This window comes from Hevea brasiliensis, chromosome 13, assembly GCF_030052815.1.
Source record: "Hevea brasiliensis isolate MT/VB/25A 57/8 chromosome 13, ASM3005281v1, whole genome shotgun sequence".
NCBI lineage: Eukaryota > Viridiplantae > Streptophyta > Magnoliopsida > Malpighiales > Euphorbiaceae > Hevea > Hevea brasiliensis.
The window spans coordinates 76,457,762-76,478,788 of NC_079505.1; the positions used below are offsets into that span (position 1 = coordinate 76,457,762).

At 33.5% G+C, this 21,027-nt stretch overlaps 2 protein-coding genes and 1 pseudogene across 5 annotated transcripts; 2 read left to right on the plus strand and 1 right to left on the minus strand.

The window, feature by feature from the left end:
- Nucleotides 1-768: 768 nt before the first annotated feature.
- On the plus strand, nt 769-3,376 carry LOC110663586 (uncharacterized). Of its 4 annotated transcripts, none has more exons than XM_021822948.2 (4): nt 769-1,040; nt 1,160-1,259; nt 1,767-1,985; nt 2,558-3,376. In XM_021822948.2, exons 1-4 carry the CDS (start codon nt 804-806, stop codon nt 3,295-3,297), a joined length of 1,296 nt encoding a protein of 431 aa, XP_021678640.2. In that variant the 5' UTR covers nt 769-803; the 3' UTR covers nt 3,298-3,376. The 4 variants fall into 4 exon arrangements, with proteins under 4 accessions (XP_021678640.2, XP_021678642.2, XP_021678641.2 ...); XM_021822950.2 differs by having other exon boundaries at nt 1,842-1,985; XM_021822949.2 differs by having other exon boundaries at nt 1,175-1,259.
- Nucleotides 3,377-4,814: 1,438 nt separating this feature from the next.
- On the minus strand, nt 4,815-11,128 carry LOC110663585 (sec-independent protein translocase protein TATC, chloroplastic). Its single transcript, XM_021822947.2, has 4 exons — nt 10,750-11,128; nt 9,885-10,180; nt 5,648-5,938; nt 4,815-5,210 (listed from the first exon to the last, which is right to left on the minus strand). Exons 1-4 carry the CDS (start codon nt 11,024-11,026, stop codon nt 5,001-5,003), a joined length of 1,074 nt encoding a protein of 357 aa, XP_021678639.2. The 5' UTR covers nt 11,027-11,128; the 3' UTR covers nt 4,815-5,000.
- A 2,471-nt stretch (nt 11,129-13,599) lies between these two features.
- On the plus strand, nt 13,600-17,375 carry LOC110663584 (pentatricopeptide repeat-containing protein At1g22960, mitochondrial-like; annotated as a pseudogene).
- The last annotated feature ends 3,652 nt before the right edge of the window (nt 17,376-21,027 follow it).

Genomic DNA, 21,027 nt, shown 5'->3' on the forward strand with positions numbered 1-21,027 from the left:
GTCGAGTCAATTTGAAATATCAATTAAACGTGAGGATTTAATTGGTAATTATATAAACTTTAGAATTTAATTATAAAATTAGTAAATTTCAATGTTTTTGGTAATTAAGTCTAAAAAAATATAATAAAGGGTATTTTATTTTATTTTTACTAAAATTAACGATGACTTAACAATGATTTTCACGGTAAAAGGTAATATGTAGACTTATTAAAATGTTAAAGATTAAATAGATAAATTTTAAAAATATAAGAAGTAATCTTATGGATAATTTAACTCTATTACAAATTAGTCTTATGCAAAGGCTTGTTTTGTGATTATATGTATTTTATGGTTACTTGGCTTAAAATAAAGTAAATATTACTTTGTCACCAAAAAAAAAAGTGATTTAATTAAATTTTATAATTTATCTCATTAAATTTGTGTAAATTAGTACTTTTATTTTAAAATAGTCAACTAACTACGGAAAATTTTATTAACTTAATGAAAAAATAAATTTTTTCAATATTTTGAATTGTCATATTTTACACAATACCTTAAATTTTAATTAAAATAATAAATGTTAAATATAAAATATTAAATAAGCATATCTTATTTAATTTTGTTTATAATATTTTTTACATTCTTTTATGTGAAGAAATTTTACTTTTTTTTTTAAGTTAATAAATTTTTTATAATTAATTATCTTTTAAAAAAATATTTTATAAAAATGTAATAGATAAGTTATAAAATATCGTTAAATCATTTTATTTTTCATAATAAAATAAAATTTATTTGGTTTTAAATCAGGTAACCATGCCGTGATTATGCGAAGGAAGTTAGGAATCACTGCCCTTGTAAACGACGTCGTTTCAAGTTGTTGGATTAATAAAGAGGACGATGTCTGCTTTGCCCGTTTATTTCAGAATCCGGCGATTCTTATCGCGAACGCCACGAAGCCAAAAGCGTTAATCGAGCGAGAGAGAAGGATGGAAGAACTGGAGAAAGAGCGACTCAATCAAACTTTTAATTCGTACTTCAAAACCTTTCATGAGACCTTTCAGGTTTTCTATTCAATTCTATGGAACTACACATCTTTACATACATCTGTGTACAGATTTCTTTATTGGGTAGAATTTTATCTAAATTTATTTGGGTTTTGTTTGTGCATTTGTGTCTTGAGTATTTGTTGGATCAGACACCATATTCATCACTGGATAAAGTGAGCTGGGAAGAAGTTGTGAAAATGGGTGATCAGGTCTACAAGCAAGCTACTATCATTTGTACGATACATCTCTTCTCTATCTATTAGTTCTTCTGTTTTCTTCTGCCTTTGCACTTTTTCTTTGCTTTTTTTTTTTTTATGCTTTCATGTGATTCTTTTGTAATGGGTATCTTCCGAATCCAAGTGTTTTTTTTTTTTTTTTACTTGGGTATCTTTCTTCAATTGCTATTATTCGTCTTTTGTTATATGCCTATGTATTATGGGTTTTTCATCTATCACATTTACATTGAATGTGCCACGATGAGATCATTGTGCATACGGATTTTAATTTGAAGTTGTTTATGTAATTTGGAACTTTTTTAATGTGGAAAATACAGTAAACTATCATTTTTTGTTATTGAATTGTTTGACAATGCTAGTAAGTTGAAGTGGCTCAACCAATACTTCTTTTGTGTGCCAAGAGAAGAGGATCAGTAGGTTTTTTTGGTTTCCTCTGGAGGAAGAACTAGCTGCCCATTTTTCTTCTTTCTATGTGGCATAATTTCTTAGATTCTTTTACTTGCAGTTGGAATGTTTTGGACTGAGGAAAAAACAGAATTGAAAGCAGTTGAGGAGAACATGGTAACATACTTCAATACAGTGCAGGATTTGCTTTTGCTTTCTCGTGGAAGTACAGTGGGCGCGGGACCTACCCTTTCTTCCTATATCAGTTTATCTTTGCAAAAAGTTTTTGATGCTGTTGGTTGCAGCATTAAGTTGTTGGCGATATGTGTATCTTCATACGGTACTTTCTCTCTCTCTCTCTCATATGTATTCCCATACAATACATGCAAAATCATGCACACCCTAGCACCCAGAGATATCACTGCACACACACTGATTGGCGCATACATGTTCAATCAGATTAGTGGCAATGTTTTCTGAGTTCAGTCCATATCCTTATTATTTTATCTCAGCACTGTTCCTTATAGGAATTTTTTATGCGTATACAATTTAAAGTAAGGTCAATTGGTGTGCCCTATATCCAAATGAATACGGACATTTTGATATTGGAAACAATAGAAACAAAGACAAATTTTGGATAAGAAAATCGAAGAACTACTCTTGGATGTTATTTAAATTGTAGCCTTCCTAGCCTTGAATTGGAACTAGCATAATTGTGAACAAACTTTTATTAGGTTGTCCAATAGTTCAGAAGACAAATTATTATCGTTTTGGGATATACACTGTTTATGCATATATCATTCAGGTTATCTTACACATCATCTAAATACTGTATGTTATCATGGAATTCAGCCCATCAAAACAAGTTGATACATATTTTCTTTACATTCCCCTTCAAATTTTTACATGCAGGATCTTGTGATAAAGACTTAAAACTTGATGTCCGTCGGTTAGTTGGTGCGGTACGTGCATCATTCGAGGTGGTATGTTCTGATCTCAAGAAGACACCTGCCACAAATATCACAGCAATTGGGAAAGAAATGAAACAATTTGCAGTTTCAGTGAAGAAAGTTCTTTGTGAGATGAAGGAGCTCAAGCCAGCTTCCTCCATTCTGATAGATGAGGCTTCTGATGGTGGTCCTCCCATAACAGAAGCTGGGTTGCAAGGAGAAGATGATGACCTGTCACCTGAAGAGATGAAAATTGCTCAATCAGCAATTGGGGTTGTGTCTGAGACAACAGTTGTCATAGAGGAACTTATCCGTACGATCGTAGGTATGCTTGACCAGGAAAAATCTGATAACAATGGCAGTTTCGTGTATTCCTTGGAGAAGTTGTTGAAGCTGTGTCAAGAAATAGATGGGGAGATTTTTGAGCTTAAAGCATGTCTTTATCCCCCACAAGATGTTACCGATATAAAGGAAGCTTTGGAGAATATATCCCGCATTATCAGTGAAATGCTGGCGGTGGTAGAAAGTTTCAATACCTTTTTGGCAACTTTCTTCCAGGCATGCTGTGGTTTGACGAGTTCAATAAAGCAAATGGAAACTGAGCTAGACAACTACTGTACATCTGATATAGAATCTAAAATGCAAAATGTTGCTGTCAGCAATGAGAGAGAGAGAGAGAGAGAGAGAGAGAGAGAGGGGTGATAGCTGCTGATCCACAGTTGCCACAGTTGTAATTAAGCATTTACAATCTGGTTTATACATGTTCCCATGTTCATTATCATCCATAGACTATTTATTCAGTTCTCATTCCCACTAAACTACTAAGGGGAACAACAACAACTATTAAGCCTTAATCTCAAAGTAGTTGGGATTGGTATTGATTCTTTTTGGCCATTCAATTTTGTTGGACATCAGTCTGCTTAAATAACTAAAACTTGCAAATTTTGTGATACTACTTTTCTTTTCTACGCATCATTTGATGTATTTTCTTTCTCTTTTCCCTACTAACACTTAAGGGGAAAAGAAATAACACTAAAAAGGAATTTGGCTCTCGAGTGTTGGACTATCTAATTATGGACTATCTTTTTAAGAGTGCATCTAATATAAATTCGAATCTACACGAGGAAGAGTTTAACAATTGTTAAATTAAATATTTATATTGAAATTTGTATAAAATTAATTAAAATGTGAATAATAAGTGCATAAATCTAAATATAAATAAATAAATAAATCTAAATCTAAATATTTAATTTAATGATCGTTAAATTTAACCATGCCCTTTTGAAATAATGAAGGGACAATTTTAAACCCAAAAGAATTATGATGTCCACTGATACTGAGCATTAAAATGAGCATTAAAAATGCAGAATGTTGTTTTATATCTTTCTGCTCTATCAATTTTCAGCTGCCAAAATTTCGCTTTAAGATCGAACTTTGAGAAGATACGTGCTTCTTGTAAGTGAGTGAACAAAAAACTGATCTCGAAAAGTGAAAATTTGTCATTCATTAAAAAATAAATTAAGGGCCCTATCCCAAATTATTAAATTTGCAAAAAACTATATGTTTTATTTTCAAAACTTATCCAATGTCCCAAAAAGATGAGTATGAATCAAACTTTCTGCCACTCAGACACCGAATTGACTCAATATAACAATTTATATTTAGACCATTTATTTAGATATTTATTGTTAGCCGAAGCAATAGATCAATAAATTAGTATTTTCTAATACACAGAATCTACTAAGAGTGACAAATGTAGAATATACTCACGCCTTAATAGAGGATTTATATAAATAAGATGAAATTTTTTACTTTTATCTTTTAAATCATATTATAATTGTAGAGGAGGTGGACGAAAGAGCTAAACAGTATGTCTAAGGCCTAATATATATATTTTGACAGAAAGACGTGATTTTATTAATTAGACAAATCGCCATACAAAGCCGTAGTTAGGAAGCTTCGTAGAGCGTTCCAAATACATTGACTAGCATAATATAAAGAGGCTCTCGCACGGCGACGAGCCACTTCATTATCTCGTCTTCGAATCCATTGAAGAGACATTTCAGATTTGTTACCACGAAAACGTGACGAACAAATTACATTGGTTAATATTGGGCTAAAAAGTTTTTACTTGGTACCTTTCGAAGGTATTTTAGATGCAGAAACTAGTCGATTGCGCTAAATGGTAAATGCGCTTCATAACATCACCAGAGAGGATGTGAGAGAGGGAAGGTAAATACAAATTAAACTAGAGATTTCAAGAATAATTATCCATCATTCGTCCTGATATCCAATTTACTAATATGTTACGACCTTTGGGCAACTATACAGGGGCCATTCTGCCCTCTAAATGCACTGACCACTAAGAGTAAATCTCCTGCGCTTGACGAATGTTAAAAACTTTATCATCGGCCTGTGAGCTTCACCATCCATGCACCACCCAAATAAAGACCGAGAAGCGGTGCAGCTAGAAGCACCTGAGTAAGAGGATCAGTTGATGGTGTGAGTACAGCAGCTGCAACAACCGCCCCAACAACCACGTATCTCCAAATTGATAGCATTTGGTCCCCTGTCACTAGACCAACTTGTCCGAGTAGAAATTGTATAACAGGAACCTGTAGAAATAATATTCCATTATCAACCAGATCAAGGAAAACTGCAAAGTTTCCAGCAGTTCAACTGCATAATGTGGTTATTTAAATTATAATGATCACAATGACGAAAATTGACAACCCACAGGCGATCTCTGAGAACACATTAATATTACTACTCTTAAATGTTCATACGACCAAGCCACATACAAAAATCCCCAAACCTGGGCAAAAAGTAGAGTAGCATGAATCAAAAGTACTCAGTAAAAGAAAGCTTCGTTTATTGTACCAATAGAATAATAACATCTTATTTGACAAAGCAAGATAACGAAACTAATTTTCAACTCCAGGAGGCTGACATTGCATATGCTAATCCCAGTTTGTTGGTTAAATATATCCTCCATATACATGATAATAAATGCAGAGACAAAGAGAAAGAGAAGAGGGGGCGGAAGATTTACCTGAAAAGACAGACCTGTGCTGAACATTAGCACAAGCACAAACTCAAAATATTGGTCAATAGACCATAAAGATTCCACAGCCCCTTCTGCATAACTAACAAAAAAATTTAAAGCTGCTGGAGTCAGAACCGAATAGGAGAAGACAATTCCAGCATAAAACAGTACTGAGGAGCCTAAAACAATTGGCCCCAAGAACCTTCTTTCCGCTCTTGTCAAACCTGGAAGAACAAAGGCTATAATCTCATAAAGAATAAATGGGCTTCCCAGAAGAAGGCCACAATATCCTGATCCCTGCAAGGAACCAAAGTTTTTATTACTATCAACATTAGCTTACTTGATGCCCAATTAAAACAAAATAACTTCTTACTGAAAGAGGACACTAAAATGAAACTCAATTACCAAGGAGTGCAAAATATGTTGAATGTTGTCCGATAATGGATGATGAATAAGAAAATGCACATATTAAGGAATTAGCTAGTTGAAGGTATAAAGTATCAAGGTGCAACATTAGCTTACTTGATGCCCAATTAAAACAAAGTGACTTCTTATTGAAAGAGGATTCTGAAATGAAACTCAATTACCAAGGAGTGCAAAATATGTTGAATGCTATCTGATAATGGATGATGAATAAGAAAATACACATATTAAGGAATTAGCTAGTTGAAGGTATAAAGTATCAAGACGCCAACTAGTCATAAAGACCAGGGTTAAATAAATGTGGATATTGCAACCGTTCAAGCAAATAAGTCATAACATTGGATTTCAGATCGCCGATGGAAATCTCCATTCCTTCAGGTGCTCTATAATTCCTTTCCTACTAAACAGACCACATCACACTTTGAGGCATGGCTGTCAAAACAGTATGAATATATTCAGAAGAGGAATTAGAAAGGCATACTGATGTGAACCTGCCTAACTCCACCTCAAAAGCTAGTTTACAAAGGGAGATTTGCAAACCCATATATATAACACCAAAGACTTCCCTGCAGAACCGATATGGGACGCATCATTCCTGACCCCCTTAGACTGAACATCCTCGTGAAGCAACAAGAGTCATAACTCGTTCAGCCTGATCTCTCCCAAAGAACATCAGGGAATCTTTGTACATGGCCCACCGACCCATACAGAGTGAGTCTCTGATACTAAATGATATGAACCTGTCTAACTCCACCTTAAAAATTAACTCACAAGGACATGTTTGCAAACCCATATATATAACACCCAAGACTTCCCTGCAGAACTGATGTGGGACGCATCATTCCCGACCCTTTTAGATTGAACATCCTCGTGAAGCAATCGGGGTCATTATTCGTTCACCCCGAACTCTCCCGAAGAACGTCAAGGAACCTTTGTACATGCCCAATTAAAACAAAGTGACTTCTTATTGAAAGAGGATTCTGAAATGAAACTCAATTACCAAGGAGTGCAAAGTATGTTGAATGCTATCCGATAATGGATGATGAATAAGAAAATACACATATTAAGGAATTAGCTAGTTGAAGGTATAAAGTATCAAGACGCCAACTAGTCATAAAGACCAGGGTTAAATAAATGTGGATATTGCAACCGTTCAAGCAAATAAGTCATAACATTGGATTTCGGATCGCCGATGGAAATCTCCATTCCTTCAGGTGCTCTATAATTCCTTTCCTACCAAACAGACCACATCACACTTTGAGGCACGACTGTCAAAATAGTATGAATATATTCAGAAGAGGAATTAGAAAGTCATACTGATGTGAACCTGCCTAACTCCACCTCAAAAGCTAGTTTACAAAGGGAGATTTGCAAACCCATATATATAACACCCAAGACTTCCCTACAGAACCGATATGGGACGCATCATTCCTGACCCCCTTAGACTGAACATCCTCGTGAAGCAACAAGAGTCATAACTCGTTCAGCCTGATCTCTCCCAAAGAACATCAAGGAATCTTTGTACATGGCCCACCGACCCATACAGAGTGAGTCTCTGATACTAAATGATATGAACCTGCCTAACTCCACCTTAAAAATCAACTCACAAGGACATGTTTGCAAACCCATATATATAACACCCAAGACTTCCCTGCAGAACTGATGTGGGACGCATCATTCCCGACCCTTTTAGATTGAACATCCTCGTGAAGCAATCGGGGTCATTATTCGTTCACCCCGAACTCTCCCGAAGAACGTCAGGGAACCTTTGTACATGGCCCACCAATCCATACAGAGTGAGGCTCTGAAACCAAATGATATGAACTTGCCTAATTCCACCTTAAAAGTTAGCTCATAAGAGGTGATTTGAAAACCGATATATATAATACCAAAGATCTCCCTGCAGAACTGATGTGGGACGCATCACATACTAACCAAAATTTCATGATTATATAAAAATATAGATTATGAAATTCCAGATCTATACAAATGCCTTATAATGACAACACCATGTATTGAAATAACATATGCAAGGGCAATAGTAACTCATTTTCATTTTTCCACATAAGCAATTAGATGCTTTGCGTATTTTCATGTGTTCTCTTTTCGTATTGTTGCTATTTTTTCCTACCTTTCCATTTTTCTTTTATATTCTCTAGATATTTATCTTGCATGCGTATGGACTAGGGTTGCACCCTCTATTGTATTAAAATACTAGTAATCTTGTGATTGATGAGACACATTTGAGCATCCAAAGCAAGTCTGACTTCAGTGTAGTCTTGAGCTTCTATTTGTCAATAAATCATCGTAAATAAGGCCAGTTGATACTCAACTCAACTCAACTAAACCTTTATTTCAAAAATTTGGGGTCGGCTATATGGATTCAGTGTAGTCTTGAGCTTCTATTTGTCAATAAATCATCGTAAATAAGGCAGTTGATACTCAACTCAACTAAACATAACTAAGCCTTTATCTCAAAAATTTGGGGTCGGCTATATGGATTCTCTTTTTCCACTCTAAACGATTTTAGGTTAAATCCTCGAAAATGTGTAATGTTTTTAGGTCATATTGTACTGCTCTCCTCTAAGTCAGTTTAGGTCTACTCCTTTTTTTTCTATCCTCTATCCTAATGTGCTCTACTTGGCTAACTGGAGCCTCCGTATGTCTATGCTTCACGTAACCAAAACACCTCAATCTCCTTTCTCTCAACTTGTCCTCAATTGGTACCACTACTACTTTTCTCTAATACTCTCATTACGGACTTTATCTAGTCTAGTATGGTCACTCATCCACCTTAACATTCTCATCTCCACAACTCTTATTTTAGATACATACGACTCTTTCAGTGCCCATCACTCACTACCATATAACATGGCCGGTCATATGGTTGTACAGTAAAATTTCTCTTTCAACTTATTGGGAATCTTGCGATCACATAAAACTCCCGTGGCACATCTCCACTTCAACCATCCGGCTTTAATTCTATAACTAACATCCTTCTCACATCCTCCATCTACTTGAAGTACTGAACTGAGATATTTAAAGTGATTACTTTGGGACAGTATTACTCCATCCAAACTAATTCATTCCCTATCACCAGTTCGGCCTTTACTGAACTTGCAATGCATGTATTCTATCTTCGTTCTACTTAACTTAAAGCCCTTTGATTCTAGAGTACTTCTCCAAAGCTCTAACTTTCTATTAACTCCTTCTTGCGTCTCATTTATCAGAACTATATCATCCGCAAATATCAAATAAGGCTAATTGATAAGGACACTAATTACTGTGTGCAGGCGTGATAGACAGCAGTCCGCACTGTTTTTGTTTTCCACAACTTTCTGAAAGTTGGTACCTTATCTAGAAATCAATAATCAACTCAAAGTCATGACTCATTTTTACACAATTGGGTGGCTATGTCATTGTAAGGCATTTATATTCCATCAGTAACAGAATCATTACAAACAGGAAGGCAAAATTCAATTGAAGAAGCAGGAAGATGAAGAAAATAAAAAATTGTAATCCTTATATTCATTATTATGGAAAATCATGAAGTTCCTGATTAATCCTTTGAATTTCAAACTAGGTAGCTAGTAGTCTAGTTACACTAATGTCCACCCAGAAACCGGAAACTTATCATAAAGAAAATAGAGGCTGCAGAAATGGCCAAGCCAACATAAATCCAATTTCCCCATCTAGTATGACACGAAAACCCATGCCCCTTTTCAATTTTCCCCCTCTTATATAATTTGGACCGCAAACATTAGATATTGCAACTCATAAAACAATTTTAAAGTTAAGAAATATGTTAGTTGCATCTAACCTTCAACGTTGTAAAGAAAAACTCTCCAGGAGCTAGTTGCAGAAATCGCACACCCTGAGCCTTAACAGGAGCTTCAAGAACCATAATGAGTTCTTTTGAAAATGCAAAGCATCCCAAGATAGCAGCTCCAACAGCCATAACTGACACAAACAATCTCTGACGCAGCTCTTCAAGATGATCAAATATACTCATTTCTTTATCATCAGGAAGGAGCTCTTTGCTGGGATTCAGGAAATCATAAATTGCACTCCCGTCAGTATTTTGAGCAAAGTTTTCTTGTGAACTGTCAAGCATATCTATAAAAAAAATAATAATAAAAGAAAATACAAAATTAGGTCATTCTTGATAAGATTAGATACATTTGCAGATTTAAGAGAGTAGCATCTATAGTTTATCATGCAGATTTAAGTTTCTAATAAACATATTAGATTATTGATCATTCATACATGTCTATGTTTAAATGAAACATATTATAATAATATTAATATTTCAGTATATCGCATTTCGCTTAGTCGAGTTACAATTCAACAAAAATATATAAAGAGCACAACTATCTTGCTCTCCCTGACTAAAAATCCTAGCTTTTTCTCCAGATGTAACTATCAACACACCCAATGTCAGTGCCCATAGTGTTAATCATAACAGAGATAAACAGTTGTCTTGAAAGCAATCAAATGTATCTAGCGTCCATAAGCACAGTTGGCCATCACCATTTAAAATTAACCTAACGTCAACAATCCACCAATTAATGCAACAAAAAAAAAATCCTTTATTAGGCAAAAGTGCTAAACAAAGATTAGCTAAAAATTCTGAATTTCACAACTGAAAAAAGGGGGAAAAGACAAATTAATATTTATCTTCTTACCAGGCCTATCTTCAAGAGCAGAGCCGATACCTCCACCAGTAGTAGAGCTAGTAATAGGTGACTCCGGCTGCTTCTTGCCGATATCATCATCGACGGCAGCAAAACAAACGACTCTACTGAAACTTGCGGCGCTCCGCAAACCACCGAATCTGAACCTCCCTATCCTCCAAGAAGAAGAAGTGAGTTGTTGCTGATGGTATCTACTATAGAGAAAGCGGTTACAGAAGCAGACATGGGAATGCAAATGGGGGATGAGAGCGGTGCTCGTGCCTCCCATGTCTCTCTCTTATCTCTGTTATTGTGTGTCGGAAAAACAAAAAGAAAAATAAAATAAAACAAAATGGATCGCCGTTAGCTTTACTGGCACGCTGGTAGCCCAATCCCAACGGTGGTAAATAATAGGCTTAGAACACGTTGGACCGCCGATATTTTAAGATTTTTTCGGTACAGGCGCATTTTAGCTACATGCAACAGAGATAGCTATTGGGTGCCGTATACAAACATAAAATACATTAAATATGCCTATGGTCAGATCACCCACTGTCTTCTCATTATTTCTCTCTTTTTAATTTTATTTTTAATTTTTTAATAAATTCACATTTTATTCTAGTATTGATATTATATGTGCATTAAAAATATATATATATATTTTTATAAATTTTAGCATTTGAAATATTAAAAAAATAATCAACAGAAACTAATTGTAAATTACATTGAATTTCATGGATAAAATAAACTTAAATATTTTATAAATACATATTAAAGAGTAAGAAAAAGACATAAAAATAAAAAGCATAATTAATGGTTTAAAAAAATTCTCCATTAATATATAATGAATGAAATTCAGGCTGCAAACCATTTCCTTTGAGAAGAAAAATACCATCATCTTGAATAGTCCAATTGCATTGGTTGCATCCCAATCTCGCTTGATATGCCCAAAACACTCCATGGTAAGTGTCATTTATATGAACATAACACCAACTCAGTGGAAACATTATATCATATAGATGCCATGATATTTCTTGCCCTGGTTTCAGTATGTGAAGAACTTCATCATAATTTTTAGCTTCACACATGAAGGGTATATCATAACTTTGATTATTTGTAATTCTCACTTGTATTATCGGCAACAAGAAATCTACAATTTGTTTGATTGCAGAAGACTCAACTGATGATGGAGCTGACAATAACAAGAGAAATGTAATACAAAACATGTATTTTCTGCCATTGCTTTTGAAGATCATCATATTGGAATGATGATAATAGTAGCAATTGGGGGAAAATGTAGATGTTTTTAGGTGATGGGTGATATTCTTCGTTGTTAGAATCCTTAAATAAGAGAAATGCTCAATCAAGTACAAGAATGGCAAAACGAAGTTTTGTTTTGATGGTTATTTAATTAGTTAGACTTGGTTATAATTCAGTTTGAATTTGAAATCGAACCGAATTAATTGTTGTCTTTGAATTATATTGAAAGTAAATTGATATAGGTTAGTTTCATATTAAATTAGAATTTTTCTTCTTTCAAAAAATAAGTTATATTACATCTGATTAAAATCAAAATCATGTCGAGAAACCTTCAAGTATAATCTTAATCCCTTAAATTATTAAATCAAAATTATTAATCTTAATCTAAAATCGAACCGTAAGCAACTCTATATTTATTAGAGAGAATATAGCTGGAATTTAACTTTCATTAATTTGTTAACTTAACAAATAACAAAATCCATTTCAATCGTTTTTAAAATAGTAATTTAATAATTTATCTTGTCAATTTAACTCATATTTTAGCTTTTTTTTTTAAATATATATATCTTTTAACAAATAAAAACAAGAGTTGTTTAAATTCTTTCGAATAATAATACTAATATAGAAGATATTGAATCTTTCTGTTTGAATGTAATCAACAAAAGATATAAATTTTTTGGGAAGCTAATGATTTTTTTGTTTATTTTGGATCATGTAAAAAAATTTCTTTAGACCTTCCATAGTTAGTGATATAATTCCCTGATATATATATATATATATATATATATATATATATATATATATATATATATATATATATATATATATATATATATAATTAATCTAATAATTTAGATTTTTGGATAGTTTATTAGTCTAATGATATTTAGTGATTCATTCATAAGACCTACTCAATAAAATGAATAATTTTAATTAAAGATAAGTAATTTTTATGGGATTACTAAATATAACAATACCTATAATTACGCACTATAAATAGAAATATAATCATATAATTGTCGTAATTAATAATATTCATATAATTATATAGTTGTATTAACATAACCAATAATTATCTGACATGCTTATTGTTAATTTCATTAAAACTTATTAATTATACAGAAAATATTACTCTGGTATTAACTAAGTTTTCCTTTATAATAAAAGTTTTTATTTTCTGATTATTCTAAAATTAAAAAAAAATTCTATAATCAAAATTGTACTATAATTTTCATAATTAAAATTAAATAAATTACTTAAGAAAAATTTGCAATAATAAAAGTTAATTTTATTATTAAAAATAATTAAATAATAAATACTAAAAATTTTGAAAATAAAATAAAATATTAAATATATTTTGTAGTGATTTATTTTTTTATTATTAAGATATGAATAGTTTTTTTAATTTTTTGAATTAAATTTTTTCTTAAAAAAAAAGCAGAAAATTTGTTCTATTATTGATAAGTAAATACGTTTTTCACATTTTTTTTTTATATTTATATGAGAAATAAAATTAATTAAAAAAAAACTTAGATTTTTTAACAAGTAAACAGAGGTTGTCTTTTTTATTTTCATTTTTTTTGTAATCCATTGAATTTAAACATCTTGAAGCAGGCCACAGTGGAACGGGCTTGGCTGACTCGAAGACAAACTCACGGCCTAATCTGCCATTTTATCGGGCTGGGTTGACCGGGGCCCAAGCCTAGGACTGGGGTGAAATTCTGCGGCGTAATCGATCCGGGCCTGAAATTGATAACGTGGATTGGCTCCTAACCCCAAGCAACTTCCGTGTTCGGGACAAGAGTCCATGACTGGCTACATGCTGCTGCTTCTAGCCTCCTATAATCATTTCTTAGCCTCCCTGTGATCTGCGGAAAACTCGACTGCGGCGAGCTCTTAATACGACCTCTGGTTTAGCTACGCCGCCACTACCCCATATCATCTTCTCTAAATTCAAAACCCACATGTCCCATTTGCTGATACCTCTGCAGTCACTGAGAGCTTCTCTCTTCCCTCCAGTTGCCACAGAAACCCCACACGCGGTAGTTTCTCTAATCAATGACCCTCTGTGTAAGAGCTTCAAAAGCTTTAGCTATATCTTACCCTTTCGCTTTCAAGGTACGTCTTCTCTTTCTCTTCTCTACCTTTCTCCATAACTGCCCCTCTGTTGCTTCCAAAGACACTGAATCATTCTCTGAAACTCATTTTTAAAGACCTTATCCTTAATACCATTCGAGATAAGCCTGGGGCGTTTTGCAATCAAAATTGAGTGTATGATCAGTTTAACCCGGTAATTATTGACCCAGAGCTGCTTATTCGTGTACTGAATGTGATTCGGGAAAAACCCAGAATTGCTTTGCGGTTTTTTAGATGGGTTCAGACCCAACCAGGATTCAAGAGCTCCGAGTTTGCTTTTTCCGTGATGCTTGAGATTTGGTGGACAACAGTTGGATGAAATCGGCTTATAGGCTGATGGAGAGAGTCATTAGTATAGAAATGCACGGCATTGTGGATGTTTTGATTGGTGGATACTTGAAACTTGAGGTCTCGATATAGTTGTTGATTTACACGAAGAAATTGATGATTGAGTAGTGTTTACTGCTTTGATAGGATGGTGAGAAGTAGATTGTTGCCAGATGAGAGAATTTGTAATCGGATGCTCAAGGTACTTAGGGATAAAAATCTTTTTGTTAAAGCTAGGGAAGTTCACAGAATGATGTGTGAGTTTGGCATGAAGCCGACTATTATTACATACAATACGATGTTAGATTCCTCCTTTAAGGAAGGAGAAGTGCAGCAAGCAGTAGACCTTTTATCTCAGATGCAAAAGGGAGGGTGTTATCCAAATGATGTAACATGTAATGTCTTGATAAATGGGTTGTCAAAGAAAGGTGAATTACAGCAGGCTAAGGGACTGCTTGGAGAGATGTGGAAAGCGGGATTGAGAGTTTCAGCATACACTTATAACCCTTTGATTTGTGGCTATTGCAAAAAAGGGTTCATCGTGGAGGCATTAGCTCTTGTGGCAGAAATGTCATCTAGAGGAGTATCTCCTACAGTGACAACTCATAACATCATTATATATGGCCTTTGCAAGGAGGGAAAAATGAGTGATGCTAGACAATGGTTGTCAGATATGTTAAAGGAGAATATGATGCCAGATATAGTTTCATACAATACTTTAATTTATGGGTATTGTAGGTTGGGGAACATAGATGAGGCTTATCTCCTGTTTGATGAGTTAAGATCCAAGAATCTTAGTCCTACTGTTGTCACGTATAATACTCTCATAGATGGAGTTTGCAGATTGGGGGACTTGGAGACTGCACGAAAGCTCAAAGTAGATATGATCAATCGTGAGATTCTTCCTGATGTTTTTACTTATACGATTCTGGTAAATGGTTCTTCCATGATGGGCAATATGTTGATGGCTAAGGAATTTTTTGATGAAATGTTGCATTTGGGTTTGGCACCAGACCGTGTTGTATATACAACTCGAATTGTGGGTGAATTGAAGCTTGGTCATACAGCCAGTGCATTTAAATTGCAAGAAGAAATGCTAGCAAAAGGTTTTCCTCCTGATGTTATCACCTATAATGTCTTTGTGCGCGGGTTTTGTAAATTGGGCAATTTGGAAGAAGCACTTATATTGTTTCAAAAGATGATCAGCAATGGTCATGTTCCTGATCATGTAACATACACTAGCATCATACATGCTTACTTGAAGAATGGGCATCTCAGGAAAGGCAGAGAGGTATTCTATGAGATGCTGAGCAAAGGCCAAACACCTACAGTAGTCACATACACTGTATTGATTCATGCACATGCGCTAAATGGGAGGATAGACCTGGCATTTATGTATTTTTCAGAAATGCAGGAGAAAGGTGTCATGCCAAATGTTATTACCTATAATGCCATGATAAATGGTTTTTGCAAAGTGAGGAGAATGGATCAAGCTTACAAGTTTTTCTCAGAGATGGAAGAAAAAGGAATTTTTCCTAATAAGTATACCTACACTATATTAATAAACGAGAATTGCAATATTGGAAATTGGCAGGAGGCCTTGAGATTATATAAGCAAATGCTAGATCAAAATATCTGGCCAGGTTTTTGTACACATGGTGCATTGTTGAAGCAACTAGATAAAGACTATAAAGTGCAAGCAGCTCAGTACATTGACAGCTTAATTCAAGGTAGTGATAGAACTGTTGATGCAAACACTTGAATCCACCTTTGTCAGAGGTCTATGACTGTGTTTCTTGGGTGGTTGGTGAGAAGGCAGCTTTTGCTAAATGTTTATACGCCACTCAATACATTCACTTATATGATTCGTTAAGTAAGAATTTCTTCCTTCCAGTTCATTTTACATATGATGCATTCATGCATAATTTGTATTTCTAATAACCTCGTTATTGACTTTCCTGTTACAGATGGAGTAGAGTTGTTGATACATCAGTATAGTGATTCAAGGGATAAATGTCAGTAGCCATCCCACTATAAGAGTTGTAACAAAGTCGTCCCTAAACTTAAAAATGTAATATAAAACTCTTTGAACTTTGAAATTTTACACAGTAAAATCCTTTTAACTCTCAATAATTGATTTATAAGTGACATGTTAATGTGGACAATCCAAAGTGGCGATAACGTGGATGATGCCTTCGGTTTTTTTAAAGCAGAATCTTTCTAATGAACTGTTATATATCTAGTGTTTTATTATCTCATACGGTTGAGATTCTTTTTATGGTTAATTTATAATGAAAATCATAGCCGGTTTTGTCACTATCATATAAAGGAGAGAGAATTATTCACGTCATTGTTATTCTGGATTGCATTAACTGGCCATTGAGAATCAAAAGGATTTTATTGTGCAAAATTTCAAAGTTCAGGTGGTTTTATGTGACATTTTTAAGTTTGAGTATGATTCTATTACAACTCTTAAAGTTCAGGGACAGCCCTTGAAATTTATCTAGTGATTCAAGAGAGTTTGGGATCTATAACTTCCTTTCTTAATTGATAATTGGTAGTAATGGTAAAACTTAGATCCTTATGCTCAGGTTATTACTTAATTGAGAGGTGAAATTATGATACAAGAGTTGGCAACAGCTATACAGATGAAATTCAAATATGGATCAAGTTGTTCTGAATAATTGTTTCACAAAATATGTTGTATTTGTTCATTCTTTTTGGAATCTTGAGGAAGCGTAAAGGGGAAGGGGGTGTTGCTTCCTTTTTGCAGTACTGTAGGTGATATTAACTACCTTCAGGGTTTTGTTGTGATTCATATTTTTCCCCAAAGAACAGTCTCCTATCAGTGACCCAGAATTCCACTTTAAATTTTATAGCGCTGCAAATAAAGCATGTCCAATTGTCCATATTCAGATGATAGCATCTTGATTTTGTATAGTCAAAGAAAAGGATTATTGGAGAGGGAAAAGGGAAAAAAATGCGAGCAAATAGTATCTTCTATTGATCCATCCTTGTTTGGGATCTTCCTGTTTGTTTTGAATGTGCCTTGCTTTCTCTTTCAATTTCTCCCTTTCAATATCATTGCTTTCAACTCTGTCTTGATGGCATGCCAGATAGCATTTGTTATTATATTATTGGTCTAGAATACCAGCATGCAAGCTCTTCATCTAACAGAGGACTGAATGGGCCTTGTCAACTAAACTGAATCATTTTGCAGATAGCATTTCAATTTTTTCCAGGTGAGGATATAATATACCATGGTAGTACTTTTTTTTGATAAATTATATACCATAGTGCTTCTTCAAGAACTTGCATCATTAAGTTCATTATGGGTGGATATTGAATAAGGTTTAATTGGTCACTTCATTAATATGTATTAGTGAATAGTAATGGGTATTTGACTCATCCCTCTTTCTGCTGAGAAGTGTCTACTGATGTCCTAAGTGCAATGATGTATTTTGAAAAATTAAAACTGGACTCTGTTCCCATCAATTTAATGAAGTTGATTTTGGAATTTGATTACAGAAGTTACAAACTGAAACACCAGCACAATGTTGCATATTGTTATTTTATTTTATTTTACAAAATTTAATTAATTAATGGTAGAAATAAAATAATTGACAGAAAAACTTTTACTTCTCTCATTTTATAAAGATAACCTTTGTCTCAAATTATAATATAATTTCATTTTAAAAAGTAATTAATTTATTTGTTTTCTGATATGTCAATATATTATTATTAATAAATATACCATTAAACAATTGTAGTTAGAGTAATTAATAAAAAAATATTATGAGTTACGCATCTAGTATTATAGGAATATATATTAGAAAAAGAAAACGCAAAATTTATTATATTCATGTATTAAAGTCCCATTTATCATTGAGGTTGAGAGGCTAGAAAATTACTTTTTGAAAAAGTATATTTTAAATATTTTTGAAAAAAAGTTGTTTAATTATTTTAGAGTTCAATTTTTTTTAAAAATTGAAAAAAAAAAAGTCTCACACTGTGCCAGAGGATTGAGGGAAAAAAAAAAGCTTATAGGAACAGTGTCATAGTTATTGTTAAACTAAAAAATTTTTGAAAAAATGAAAAAAAATGGCAACTAAAAGAAAAGGGTGTTTGGGAGGAGTAGGGTGAGTGGTTGAGTCGTGGAGTTGGCATCGGATGAGCACTCTTATGAAAGAGTAAAAAATTGTAAAAAAAAAATTAAAAAGCCAAAAAAGGAAAAAAAAAAAAAACCGTCTGGAATATGAACAGTGCCAGAAGATTGAGTTTTAGTGTTTATGTATAATATTTAAGAACTCAATTGCAATCTGCAAGTCTTAATACTTGAAGATAAGCAAGAAGTGACAATTTGGCTGTCTTGTAATTGGAAGGCACTGTGTAAAGACTTGATTTTTATGTAATGATGGTGTGTGACAATGTGTTTATGGACAGGATATTGTGTTGCAAATACAACGTAGCCATTGCAACTCTCTGTTGAAAATTCCATTGATGTTGGTATATGATTCTGAAAATATACTTTTGTGCAGAGCTCCAAGAGCATTCTGATTTTTTTTTCCTGTGACTGTTTTCTGCATCTTTATTATACAAAGAAGAGGATCCTCTTGTTAAAGATTTTTTCTATTTTCTTGCCAAAATGATGTATGTGATTTTGTCTGATAATCTGATTATTTTTTATTTCTTGTCCTCCCTTTGATGTCAATATCCTAGGATGAGATATTTTAGAGGGTGATCTCTTCCTCATTTTTTATCACCTTGTTCTCTTCCTTTTATCATGGTCTCTACACTGATAGAAACAAAGCAAAAAGAACCATAATTTATGTCTCACATTTGTTGTTATTCTCAATTTTTTTTTTCTCTCGTCCGATGGACACGCATCTCTCTGTGTGTGCATGTTTACGAGACTTGAAAATCTTGATGCAACAAAGTACTTGTGGTGGAGGCTGTTACTAGCCCCAGTAGGTCCTTAGCCACAATTTACATTGTATAAATACATTTTTTTTCACTATCACATTTTTGGTACACCTTCCTTTCTTCTTTTGTCATGGTTATACCATAGAGGCGAAGAGATTAGGTTTTGCTACAGTATTCCTGCAAACAGAACCTTAAAACAGGTTTTAGCCCGGCAAAAGTCTGTTCATTCTGGTTTTTCATTAACCTATTCCTGTCATGGAAAGATCCACTGGCTTCTCTTTACAGCATTCAATTAGTTTGCAACATCTAGAAAGGACACACTGTTCTAGGCATTTTCCCTTGATGTTTCATTCTCTTGGGTGAGAAGTGAGAACCCATGTTGTTGCTGCTGGAGAATGTTTCTTAACCCTTTTCTTGTTTAGCCTTAGGTTTTGTCTCTTTCATTCTTCCTAGTGCCTTTTCATGGGGCTATATCTGATGGTAAGAGTCTTAATAGTACAACTCCTTTTGTTTGTTTATTTATTTTGGTTTGGGCAATGGACTAATGGGAAATGATTATTGGATCCAATGTTTCACCGACAGACATAATTAATCATTTGTAAAGTTCCATTCTTATATATATATATTTATTTGTCTTGCTCCATTTGGTTTAATAACTAAAGTTGTAGGTTGTTTCATTAAACTGATTTGCATGTATTCTTGTGTGTTTATGTTCTTTCTCCAGCATCAGTGTTTTCATAAGCTTAGCAATTGTGTTTGTGCATTCCTCTTCATGTCTAATTCATTCCTTTTAAAACTTTTATTATGAGGAACTGCACTGTTGATGCATCATGTCTGCTTAGTGAGTTCAAATTTTTATAAGCTTATTTGGCTTTGTGCTTGGGTAAAGGGACTTTTCTTCTTTAGTTGAAAGTGATAGTTCATCAAATTTCATTGCAACAACTATTAAGATGGATGCCTAGCTTGGCTTAATTCAACAGTTAAAGGCATATTACTCACCTGATAGAGTCAAGTATGAGTCCCATTATAATTAGTTCTGAAATCTAAATTAACATCCAGAAATACCTTAAGTATGGTGAAATTTCTTTCAATGTGGATGTGTTATTTTTATTTTGCTTCGAATAGAATTTGGATTATAATCATTGGCAACCTCTCTATCTCTCAGGACATGAAACTTGCTTCCTAGAAATGTAATTACAAATAGGAATCTATCATCCAGAGAGGAGGAAAGAAAGAGCAAATTAGAGTTGTTTGAGATGATTGGTGAATTAGACATTGACAAATTGCTGTCAGATACAATGACAATTAGTCCAATTAGAAGCATTCTATGTTATTTCCTTTGGCTTATAATAGAGACATTATTTTTTAATAATGAGAAGAGGGATTATGACATGTGAGATAATTGGTAGTTCAAACAATTGTAGTCTATAATTCCTATACACATGTTGTGGGAAAGTTGAGCACAAAACAACAATTGTAATCTTAGATTTTATAAGAAGTAAGCTTTATATAAATTAATCAATCGATAGTGAAGCAATTAATTAAAATAATGATAATAATAATAATAATAATCAAATGATAGAATCTCAAACGTTTCTTTTTAAATATTTTAATGTATTGAAAAGGGTAAGCATTCACACTTGT

What these genes read in the sequence shown, in the direction of transcription:
- LOC110663585 (XM_021822947.2), bottom strand. Translation starts at nt 11,026, where the DNA reads ATGGGAGGCACGAGCACCGCTCTCATCCCCCATTTGCATTCCCATGTC. An exon ending in TTTTCTTTACAACGTTGAAG is followed by an intron (nt 5,939 to 9,884) that starts GTTAGATGCAAC and finishes GGTTCCTTGCAG; the next exon opens with GGATCAGGATATTGTGGCCT. An exon ending in GCACAGGTCTGTCTTTTCAG is followed by an intron (nt 5,211 to 5,647) that starts GTAAATCTTCCG and finishes TTATTTCTACAG; the next exon opens with GTTCCTGTTATACAATTTCT.
- LOC110663586 (XM_021822948.2), top strand. Translation starts at nt 804, where the DNA reads ATGCGAAGGAAGTTAGGAATCACTGCCCTTGTAAACGACGTCGTTTCA. An exon ending in CAAGCAAGCTACTATCATTT is followed by an intron (nt 1,260 to 1,766) that starts GTACGATACATC and finishes TTTTACTTGCAG; the next exon opens with TTGGAATGTTTTGGACTGAG. An exon ending in GATATGTGTATCTTCATACG is followed by an intron (nt 1,986 to 2,557) that starts GTACTTTCTCTC and finishes TTTTACATGCAG; the next exon opens with GATCTTGTGATAAAGACTTA.